This window comes from Dermochelys coriacea, chromosome 11 (genome assembly GCF_009764565.3).
Source record: "Dermochelys coriacea isolate rDerCor1 chromosome 11, rDerCor1.pri.v4, whole genome shotgun sequence".
NCBI lineage: Eukaryota > Metazoa > Chordata > Testudines > Dermochelyidae > Dermochelys > Dermochelys coriacea.
The window spans coordinates 32,702,984-32,714,710 of NC_050078.2; the positions used below are offsets into that span (position 1 = coordinate 32,702,984).

Here is an 11,727-nt window from a genome sequence, read left to right on the forward strand (position 1 = left end):
ATCCCCACTGTACCCACCCCTCGCCCTCTACTGCACCCCCTTCCTCTCCTATCCCCACTGTACCCACCCCTCAGCCCTCTACTGCACCCCCTTCCTCTCCTACCCCACACTGTACCCACCCCTCAGCCCTCTACTGCACCCCCTTCCTCTCCTATCCCCACTGTACCCACCCTTATACCGCTCAGCCCCTTCCTCTGCTGCCCCCCAACACACCTCAAGCTCCCGCTCCCGCTCCTTTCCGCCAGCGCCGCCCACACGCGTTCCCGCCGCTCCCCCGACGGCTTGGCCGCGACCGCGCCGCTGCTCTGCGCTGCCCGGGCGGGACCCCTGCCCTGCCTCCATAAAAGGGAGCGCCGGGCGCCTGCTCCTAGCTGGGGCTCGCCTCTGCAGCGTCGCGACTGGCTGCCGCCCGGCCGCACTTACCCCCCCCCCCGCCATGGCGAAGGAAGCGTCCGCTTCGCCGGCCCCCCTGAAAGCCGGGCGCTCTCCGGCAGGTAGGCGCCCCCGCTGAGCCAGGAAGCCGCTTGGTTTGCTCTGGCGGCTGCTCCCCGCCGTTGCGGTTGGCTCAAGGGGACGGGGACGCACACAAACGCCTGCGCGCGCCTGATCGCGTAATATGCTCCCGTGGGGGTGGGGGGGTCTCTCTCTCTCCGCAGACACCCCCCCCGCCTCATTGTGTAATGTGTTCCCGTGGGGGTCTCTCTCTCTCTCTCCGCAGACACCCCCCCCCGCCTCATTGTGTAATGTGTTCCCGTGGGGGTGGGGGGTCTCTCTCTCTCCGCAGACACCCCCCCGCCTCATTGTGTAATGTGGGGGTGGGGGGGTCTCTCTCTCTCTTTCTCCGCAGACACCCCCCCCACCTCATTGTGTAATGTGTTCCCGTGGGGGTGGGGGGGTCTCTCTCTCTCCGCAGACACCCCCCCCGCCTCATTGTGTAATGTGTTCCCGTGGGGGTGGGGGGGTCTCTCTCTCTCCGCAGACACCCCCCTCGCCTCATTGTGTAATGTGTTCCCGTGGGTGGGACCCCCTTCGCGTTGTGCAGCGCCGGGGATGCAGCGAGCCAGGGATGAGACTCTCGCCCCCCTCCCCCTTCTTGGCCTTCGCGCAGACCTGACGTTCAAACTCTGCCTGGCCGGGCAATTCTCCCTGCCTCTAGCCGCCCTTCGGCACAATCCGGCCCCATGACCAGCTCTGCGCGGCTGCTTCCTTTGGGGCGGTTGCTGCAGCTCCCCCGAGGGAGCGGGGGTGTAACACCGCCAATGGGAGCGCCTGACAGGGTATCGGGGAAACTCTGTCGTGATTCCCCACTCGCTTCTGGAAAGACCCACGCTCACGCTTTCCTCCGCCTCCTGTGTTCACGCGGGTTTGCTGCTACCCTGGGGTTTCTCCTGATGATGTTAACAACCAGATTCGACTTCTACAGATCTTTCTATTTGAGAATCCCGAAGTGCATTACAGATCCGAATTCGGAGTGGTAGCCGTGTTCGTCTGTATCGGCAAAAACAACAAGGAGTCCATTGTTTTTACAAGTCGGAGTGGACTTGCTCCTGTGAGGATGGAAGGAAGTATTATGTCAGGGAGTGCAGCAGATACTTTTTGAAGTGATTGGGTTATTTTGGGTCCCTGTTTTGAGAAGCAGGCTGTGGTGCAGGCATCCAAAACTAGCAGCTGTTTTAAAAATGTGGTTTTAGATTGCATAGATTGCATTGCATACCAGCTCTTAAGCAGAGCTGGGAATAGACTCAGTCCTGAGCCCCTGACTCTGGTGTCTTAACAAGAGCTTTCATCCCTTTTGAGTCCCAGTCTGCTGGTTTGTATTTTTCTTTATTTAGAGACTTACTAAGCTTTTAAAAATAAAAAAAGGTGAATTAACAATTCACACTGATGAAGAGTGTGTGGAGAGGCTGAAAGGTATACAATGACTTAGACTCTCCAAATTTGACAATGTCCCTTTAAGGAATTACAGCCACTTTCTGGATTATTTTACAAAATTATAACCTAGATTTTGCAAAGCCAAAGCTTGCACTAAAGTCCATGGGCATGTGCCTGAGCTACATCTACAGAATTGGGCCCTTAACATTTTAGCAACACCTCTCTGTAGCTGTAGTATCCTTTAAAATGCAATAATGGCAGTAGAAGGCCTGGAGCCTGCAATCTAGTCTGCACAAGTGGATACTTGTACCTCTGCAGCACCTCAGTGATTTCAGTGGAACCCATTGTTGGGATAAGAATCCATCTGTGACATTCTGATTTCAGGATTGAGGCCTTGGATTGCAAACTCTCTGTGACAGGCAGTGCATTCCACTCCTTGTTTGAAGGGTATAGTACTTTTATAGCTGCTGTATAAATTTTGAGTAATACTTGTCTGTAAATGCAAGCTGTTTCTTTCTCATGGATCTCTTGTTTATCAGGTGAAATCACACGTGAGTGTTTGGGACTTCATAATCCGTTCCACAGTCCTGAATTGAAACTCAAACACTGGATTGTGGCAACTCTGAGAGGAGGAGCAGAGTGATGATAAACTTACTCAGGAATGTGATATAAAGGAATAACAAAAAAATGTGATTGATGCATTTAAATAACTATGAATTTGTCTTCTTTTTCAGCATATAACAGGAAACAAATAGGTACTCTGAGATGTCATGTTAGATGGTGCCTTTGTTCACATAACCTGAAGATCATTAATGTGGTACTATAATGTCTCCTTTCAAGCAGTTGGCATTTATTTGGTGCTTTAAATATTCAAAGTTGTACAAACATTAACTAATCCCTGTGTACATTAGCTAATTGTGCGAAGACCTACTGTACTTCGGAAAAGTTTGTTCTAATTAGTACTTTATAGCTGCCCCAATGTGCACTAATTCCACATAATAAAAGTTCTGCAGTTTTTGGTTAAATATAAAGTTATGTTCAAGAGCTTCTTTTAAATGAAGACCAATGACTACAAAAGGTTTTTTTTTTTTTTCCCTCCTGCTGATAATAGCCCACCTTAATTGATTAGTCTCGTTACAGTTGGTATGGCAACACCCATTTTTTCATGTGGGGGGTGTGTGTGTATATATATAATGTGTATATCTCTCTCTCTTCCTACTGTATTTTCCACTGCATGCATCTGCTGAAGTGGGTTTTAGCCCACGAAAGCTTGGGCCCAAATAAATTTGTTAGTCTCTAAGGTGCCACAAGGACTCCTTGGGTGTTTGTGGTGATGGTGGTGGTGGTTGTGGTGCATGTGTTTGTTTTGTTTTTTGCTGATACAGAATAACATGGCTACCACTCTGAAATGAAAATTGTGTATCCTACTGTCAAAATATGTGATTTACAAATGCTTATTGTATATTTCTAGAGATAGGTGCAAACCACATAATTTGGATTTAGATTCAGATCTGATTTTGGGCACCTCCAGTATTTTCCTTTCCTGCTTGTGCCATCCCCAAAAAACTATAGATCTGAAAGAAACTCTTGTCTTGGCTGGTTTTTTTTTTTTTTTTTTTTTTTAAAGGGGGGGGCAGAATAGGAGCCTTGCCATAAGATGAAACAACTAGATTAAATGAACCAAAAATCTAATTCAGCTTGTTCTTATTTACTTTGACAGTTATAAAATTTACCTTCTTCCTGTGCACAAGAATATTTGTATTTGCTTTGACAAGTTATCTGAAATATCTTTACATGCTCCTTCAAAAAGCTGAATTTGTCTGACATTGTTCAACACTTAAATTGTCATTGTTAGGTCATCTGTAGCTTAATTAGTACTAATTGGTTTTGTGATTGGCAGGCATTTTAATAAATTATAATTAAGCTTGAAAGAACACTAGTGCATGGTAAATATGCAGTTGATTCCTATCTGCATTATAACTTGTACTATGCACACAATTTTATTCTGGGGTATCTTGAGTAAATCATGTAAACAAACTTCCTGTTATTAGTCATATGCTGTGTTGAAAACTGATGTAGAAGGACTCTACTTTTAAAAAAAAAAAATGTATAAACAATTGCATCCAATATCTTACAGAAGGAATGCATGAGGGCAGCCAAATTTTAGAACTAGTATAGTTTCTATTCCGAAGAATATGATTTTTTATTATTATTATTATTATTATTTTATTATTATTATTATTTTATTTTAAGATTGCAATAGCTTGAACTTACTCTGGTCATGTTGTAGTCTATAGATAATCTTGGGTGGTTCTCTGGGGCTCATTTTTGTTTTCGACTTCCACCCACACTGCAGAAGAACCATACGGAGAGTTCAAACTCTCTCTTGAGAGTTAATCTTTTATCTTATTACTATATTTTCCTGAGTATATGTTGTGCAGTTTTTTGGGGGGGTTTTGGTAAAACAAAATTAAATCAACCTTGTGATGAACAGTTCTGTAGCTGTTTAAGCTATTCACACAGTGTAAATTGTTTTCTAACAGTCAAATCTGGAAATAGGAGAGTTTCCAAAAAGGAAGAAAATGGAGTTGTTGAGAAAAATCCCAAGAACCCTGGAAAAGAGAAGACAAGGTATTTCATCTGCAGTTATGCCTTAATTTTACCCTGAAACATCAACAGCAAGTTGGATCAGATTTCCAAAAAGAATAAAGCTTTGCAGCTTTGAACAGTGCAATTAGCAAGCACTAAACACTGCAGTATACAAATGAAAGGCAGATTTGAAGGTAATCTGAAAAGAAAAATAATTGGATTGTACCCATTTTTGCTTCTTTATAGTCTCCTTTTAAAAAACTGTTTATTTTAAATGATTAGGGGGCTGGAGAAAATGCCTGCCTTCAAATGAGAGACATAAAGACCTCAATCTGTTTAGTTTAACAAAAAGAAGAGAGGTAAGTTGATTATGATGCATAAGAACCTTCATAGGGATAAAATTTCAGGTACTAAATACCCTTTTAATCTAGAGAAGAAAAACGTAACAAGAACCAATTTTTGGAAGCTGAACCCAGACAAATTCAAATTAGAAATAGGGCACAATTGTTTTTAACAGGGATGGTGGTCACTGGAATCAACTATTAAGAGAAATGGTGGATTCTCCATCTCTTGATGTCTTCAGATTAACTAGATGCCTTTCTGGAAATTATGGTTTACCCAAAACACAAATTAAGCTTTAACCAAACACAAGTTATTGGTCTCCAATACAAGCATAACTTTAATAAATTTAGTGGCTTGTGACATAGAAGTTGTCAGTCTAGACAATCTAATGGTTCCTTCTGGCTTTAGCATCTATAACTCTATAAATCTGTTTCTTTTTTCAGTGGTTTTTAATATTAGAAAATCTGATCTTGTCTTCCTTTCCCTGAAACAATGGGTGCATTTGGAGGGAAATGGGGCTGAGGTGGCTTTAAGCACCCTCCTGACCCTGGGCTGTTCCAGGGGCTGGAGTGGCCCCCACTGTACCTTAGACAGCCCTGGGGGCTATCTATGTTACAATAGCTTCCTGAGGCTGCCATATGGCCCACAGAGCTGTATGTTGTAGCCCTGTCCCCAGAATGTCTCTTCCACCCCAGTCCTGTTCCTAGCATACCTTGTAAGTCCTAGCTTAGTACAGAGTTCTTGGAAGGCAGCCTTACAAATGTCCTCCACTGTGACAGCACAGGAAGAATCTACCACAGCTGGAACTGGTGGTGGTAGCCACCCAGGTCCAAGCCCACACAACCCCCTGGCTCTGGCCACTAGCCCAGACTGCTGCCCGTGTGGCAACATCCACAGCGCTATATTTAGCTTGCTAGCTCAAACTGAGTTGTGTGAGTCTGCCTACCCACACTGGGAATCACACCTTCCAGCTGCAGCGTAGACGTACCCTAAGAGATATCATACCCTAAGCCCAGAGAGACTTGTCCAAGGTGACATAGGAAGTCTGTGGCTGACCTGGCAATTTAAACCCAAGTTTTGGCACTAAATCTGATCTCTTTTAAAATCCTCTAAATTATAGATTTTGTTTTGTTCTCCTCCCCCCCGCCTGCTGCTCTCAAAGCTGAGGAACAAATTGCTCCTAATTGTTTTGGCAGACCCACAGAAATCAGCACTGCACTTCCCTTGCTGGCTCTGAAGACCTTGAACTAAAATACTATTCCTGGAACTGGGCTGAGGTGACAGCATTGATTCTGGCACACAAAACTAGTAAACGGAGCTAATTATAAAATCCATTAGAAACTGGAAAGAAATAAATAATTACTGGAGTATATTTTATGCAGGGGATAGTGAACTTTATTTTCAAAATGTAATTATGTAAAAGCTACAAATAAGAGGTCTCATTTTTTATCAATAAAAACTATAAAACATTTTAAAGTAGCTGTTTCATAATGCATACATGTTAACTTGTTCAGGAAACTTAAACGTCATAATAAATGGAGCAAAGACTGTCTCTCATTCACAGAGAATAATCCTGTGATTTAGGGAAACGGGAGGACAGTGTGGCTTGGAGTGCTGATAATATCTTAGGGAGTCTTTACCCTCTAGATCACTGGTTCAAATGTGGCTCAGGTGGGTGGTGATATAATCACTACCATTTGACACCTGTAAAGTGGCCTACATTAATTGAGTTTGTCCTGAGTCTAGCTCCTACTGGACTCATAACAGGTGTCCCATCACAGCGGACACTCAGGTTGGCAGTCTTAGCCAAGAGACTGAAGCGGCTTTGGAGATGGGACTATTCATGATAAAGGTGGCCTCTCCAGGTCAGGGTTTGGCCCAGTTGTAGGGCAACAGCAACTGTGATGTATATGTCATGTTAAAAGAGGACTTCAACTGTTAGACATCTTTCATGAGAAATACATTCATGCAATTTCCCTAAATTTCACCATTTAAAATCTTTCTAGAGAATGACTATTTTAAATATCTTTAGTAGGTGAAAGTTAAAAAAAAAAAAAATTAATGGCAGATAACTTAGGGGCCTAATTGTGTAACTTTCTACTGTGATTAGTCTCCCTGGAATTTGCAGTCTCAGAGGGTAAGTAGGATCTGGTTCTTGGTTGGTATGTCTATTTGTTGAAGTATTTTAAATTCACCATTGGGAAGTTCACTTGTTACTGCTGCATCTACAGAATAAACAAACCTAGCTGTAGTTGCATCATCCTGTTCAGGTGAGAATTGTCTTAACGTGGCTAGTTCTATATAGGTAGCAACAGACAAATAATAAGTTCTAGTCTTCCTCTGATGGATGTCTCTGCAAATGGGAACACTGTAGACTCGAGTGAAAAGGCTTCAGATACGTGCATTTTCTGATAAACTTTAGTATCATCAAATCTGTGTGAAATCCTTATTTATTTATTTATTTATTTATTTTGGACAATTTCACCAATATTGTTGCCATTTAACGACATATGACTTCACAGCCTCCAAATCTTGGTTTAATTTGAATCTTGATAAAATGTCTATGCTTTGGAAAAATGCAAACCATAAGTTTTCTGATGTAAAAGTAATCTGAGCTTGACAATAGACCTATTTTCAAATTAAAGTGGACCTTTTTATTTTTTAGTTCTAAAAATATTAGTAATGTTTTCCATAATAATGGACCCAGTTTTGAGATGGGGGGGTGGGTGGGTGGGAGGGAGAAGAGTAAAAATTTAAACTGAGGGTATTGAAGTGTAGACCTTGTGACTTCCTGAAACATTTCTAGGTATCGGTGAAACTACCCAGCAACATACAAAGAAATTTATTCCTCATCATCCCTTCTGGGGGATCAGGCACCATGGAAAAGTATTATCTTGTTTCTAGTTTCCTGTTACCAAGTACAAATTGAGAGGGAAGATTGTGTACCTGGCAATTGTAGGAAGATGATTGTAAACTCTTACTTTTTTCCCCTATATCATAGAGCAAAGTTACAGCTGAATCACAAAGGCTGTTTATATCCTTACTTTTATTCTCAAAGTTTCTTTTAAGTCATTTGTGGAGACAAAAATCCTGAAAAAAATCTATCTTTTGCTTTGCAGCTCAATTGTTAGTGTTACAAAAATGCAAAATATGGGTGTCTTACTAGCCGATGCACTGGAGAAAGTAAGTATATGTAGTGGAATAGTGCACACATGCCTGTTTAGTCTTATAAAGAGATGCTGACAAGCTGTTATAACATAAAATTGATTTACTGTAACTGCTGTAATTTAGTGGATGTGGGACTATGTCCTGGATTCAACTAGCTATTGAAAAAAATTATTCTACAAATCAATTGCTGAGACGTTTTTATTTTTCTATGGAGGCTATGATATTTCTAAAATGTTTACCAAGATGTAAATTTGAACTCTTCTGTACTCCACTGTGACTGTTAATAGACCACAAATACTTTGGGTATAACAAGGCACTATATAGTTTGAAGTTTTTAAAAGGGCCACATTGATTTCAGATTTATTAAAAACTTGGGAAAAATAACTGAGGGTGGCTCTGAAAGTCAATGGCAGAGCTGGGAATAAAACCAGATCTTCTGGATTCTAGTCCTGTGTGTTAACCACAAGATTAATTTAACTCAGATAAGTTGTCTACCTGCACAAGCAAGGAGATCACCCATATGAAACAGCTGAGGGAAGTTCACAACATTATAAGGACAGGTGCCCATCAGCCCTGATAAGTTTCAAACAAAGCTATAGCAAAATAGACATAAGGAAGTCAAGACAGTGTCAGCAAAACAGCCACAGGTGATCCACTTGGGCATCACACACAATCTTATTTAATCTTTTTATTACTGACCTTGGCACAAAAAGTGGGAGTGTGCTAATAAAGTTTGCAGATGATACAAAGCTGGGAGGTATTGCCAATTCAGAGAAGGATCAGAATATTATACAGGAGGATCTGGATGACCTTGTAAACTGGACTAATAGTAATAGGATGAAATTTAATAGTGAGAAGTGTAAGGTTATGTATTTAGGGATTAATAACAAGAATTTTAGCTATAAGTTGGGGACGCATCAATTAGAAGTAACAGAAGAGGAGAAGGACCTTGGAGTATTGGTTGATCATAGGATGACTATGAGCTGCCAATGTGATATGGCTGGGAAAAAAGCTAATGCGGTTTTGGGATGCATCAGGAGAGGCATTTCCAGTAGGGATAAGGAGGTTTTAGTACCGTTATACAAGGCACTGGTGAGACCTCACCTAGAATACTGTGTGCAGTTCTGGTCTCCCATGTTTAAAAAGGATGAATTCAAACTGGAGCAGGTACAGAGAAGGGCTACTAGGATGATCCGAGGAATGGAAAACTTGTCTTATGAAAGGAGACTTAAGGAGCTTGGCTTGTTTAGCCTAACTAAAAGAAGGTTGAGGGGAGATATGATTGCTCTCTATAAATATATCAGAGGGATAAATACAGGAGAGGGAGAGGAATTATTTCAGCTCAGCACCAATGTGGACACAAGAACAAATGGGTATAAACTGGCCACCAGGAAGTTTAGACTTGAAATTAGACGAAGGTTTCTAACCATCAGAGGAGTGAAGTTTTGGAATAGCCTTCCAAGGGAAGTAGTGGGGGCAAAAGATCTATCTGGCTTTAAGATTCTACTCGATAAGTTTATGGAGGAGATGGTATGATGGGATAATGGGATTTTGGTAAGTAATTGATCTTTAAATATTCAGGGTAAATAGGACTAATTGCCTGAGATGGGATATTAGATGGATGGGATCTGAGTTACCCAGGAAAGAATTTTCTGTAGTATCTGGCTGGTGAATCTTGCCCATATGCTCAGGGTTTAGCTGATCGCCATCTTTGGGGTCGGGAAGGAATTTTCCTCCAGGGCAGATTGGAAGACGCCCTGGAGGTTTTTCGCTTTCCTCTGTAGCATGGGGCATAGTTGACTTGAGGGAGGCTTCTCTGCTCCTTGAAGTCTTTAAACCACGATTTGAGGACTTCAGTAGCTCAGACATGGGTGAGATTTTTTTGTAGGAGTGGGTGGGTGAGATTCTGTGGCTTGCGCTGTGCAGGAGGTCAGACTAGATGATCACAATGGTCCCTTCTGACCTTAGTATCTATTGAATCTATAATACATCAGAAGTTGTCCCAGCACTGTCTAATAGCTCATGCCACCATCGTGGCTGAGGACTAATGTGAGACTTTGGAGATTCCAGTACTGTTTCCTGACCTCTGCCTTTGCAGATACTCCCATGGTACTGCAGTTCTGTGTCAGACTGCTATGAATGGGACATCTTTCCTGTCAGTTTTGGTTGCAATCCACAGCAATATCCAGTGCATTTCATGGTGGTCCACTGTAGGACTCCACTTGCAGGTTACACATTTTGAGAGAACCCATTTTACAAGCTGCTTCTTAACTTGCACTCCCATTACATATGATTTAAAAGATTCTGCTTGTATTCCACGAACACGTGATGTCATTAAAGTCCTAAGCCTGAGACAGTTCTGTTCTTAGTTTTGCCTAGTGCTTACTGAAGCCTCAGTTAAATAAATTTTCAGCATATAAATATTGTATGTAACATTAACTCATTGGATCAAACCTCTGGTGTGGGACATGTTCAGCAAAATCACATCAGAGATTAAATTAGCTCAGATTTTATTTTTTCCTTTTCTTTAAAACTAGCAGTACACATGGCTCTCCATTCTCCTCCCCATCTCCTAACTCCTCTATTCTAACTTAGCATTTCTTCCACTCTCTCTGACCTCCCAGATTCTTCAGTCATGCAGTTTTCTCCGGGATTGGGAAGAGGTTCTCAGTTATCACAATGGGCTAGTGTTGTAACAACTGGAACTTGGAAAGATTTAGAGTGACTTTAACAACAGTTGGAATGCTGATTGGCTCTGTTTGGCACCCTTATAGTCGTCTCTCTCTCTCTCTCTATTTTGAGTCATTTATTTACATGTTAACCATCCTGAAGTAACTTTGACATTAGTATGTATGTAGTGTAGTTGGTGACAACCAGGTGGGAGTCTTTCACTGCTAGTCAAATACATGGAGCTGCTATGTCTCCAGTGTATACTGGTCATTTCAGTGGCAGACACTTAAGATTGGTCAAGATGAAATTCAGCAGAGAAATAGCGCAAAAAAAGTGTTTTTCTGTGGTGACTTTTTTTCTTTTAATCTTTCAGATCAGCCATAAATTTCCTGCAGCAGCAGCACAAGTGGCACATCAAAAGCCACAACCAGCCCTGGAGAAGAATATATGGCCCAAAAGAATTTACGTCATCCAACAACCTCGGAAATGTTAAGATATAAAGCAAAATAGTCGTGTCTGCTTGACAGTAAGCTCGTCTAAACACAATCTGCTACTACATGCTATTTGCAAAAGGACCAAAACATAGGGAAATAGTTGCTGTCTGAACTGTATTGTATTTTTCTTCCATTTTGGCAATAAAACACTTCATAAGTATATTAATTTCTTGTTACATGGCTTCATTCACCTGACTTTAGAATCTTCTATCTTTTCATGAAATTTTCAGAGAATCGTATCACAGAAATCTGAGTTGGAAAAGAAATGGTTTTCTTTTATCTAGTCCATCCCCCACACTGGCAAAGGATTGTTACCTGCACTGTAGGGCTAACTCATGTCTTGATAACAAGTCCTGTGTAAAGGATAATGGGTTGTGCTGCTCCAGGAACAGACTCCGAAGCACAGTTCCCAGCCCCTATCTGGTGCCGGGGTGGGTAGTGAAGCAGTAATTTGCCCAAGATGTAGGGTTGGTACAAATTATTTCCGCAGCACAGCTCTTCTCCTCCCTCCCAGTTGGGTTGGGAGTGGGAAGTAGTAGTCCTGTAGAGGCTGTTTTTTCTTTATTCTACTCCCAGCATTGCACCCCATAAT

The 11,727-nt window shown here is 42.0% G+C and overlaps 1 protein-coding gene across 4 annotated transcripts; it reads left to right on the plus strand.

The window, feature by feature from the left end:
* The first annotated feature begins 324 nt into the window (after nucleotides 1-324).
* On the plus strand, nucleotides 325-11,297 carry DAPL1 (death associated protein like 1). 4 transcript variants are annotated; one of them, XM_043505154.1, is made up of 5 exons: nucleotides 325-494; nucleotides 2,412-2,423; nucleotides 4,416-4,503; nucleotides 7,923-7,986; nucleotides 11,015-11,297. In XM_043505154.1, the coding sequence occupies exons 1-5, from the start codon at nucleotides 437-439 to the stop codon at nucleotides 11,132-11,134; spliced, it is 342 nt and encodes a 113-aa protein (XP_043361089.1). In that variant the 5' UTR covers nucleotides 325-436; the 3' UTR covers nucleotides 11,135-11,297. The 4 variants fall into 4 exon arrangements, with proteins under 4 accessions (XP_043361089.1, XP_038277153.1, XP_043361090.1 ...); XM_043505155.1 differs by lacking the exon at nucleotides 325-494 and adding an exon at nucleotides 1,424-1,589; XM_038421225.2 differs by lacking the exon at nucleotides 2,412-2,423 and having other exon boundaries at nucleotides 335-494.
* Nucleotides 11,298-11,727: the final 430 nt, after the last annotated feature.

What these genes read in the sequence shown, in the direction of transcription:
- DAPL1 (XM_043505154.1), top strand. Translation starts at nt 437, where the DNA reads ATGGCGAAGGAAGCGTCCGCTTCGCCGGCCCCCCTGAAAGCCGGGCGC. An exon ending in CCTGGAAAAGAGAAGACAAG is followed by an intron (nt 4,504 to 7,922) that starts GTATTTCATCTG and finishes TTTGCTTTGCAG; the next exon opens with CTCAATTGTTAGTGTTACAA. An exon ending in TAGCCGATGCACTGGAGAAA is followed by an intron (nt 7,987 to 11,014) that starts GTAAGTATATGT and finishes TTAATCTTTCAG; the next exon opens with ATCAGCCATAAATTTCCTGC.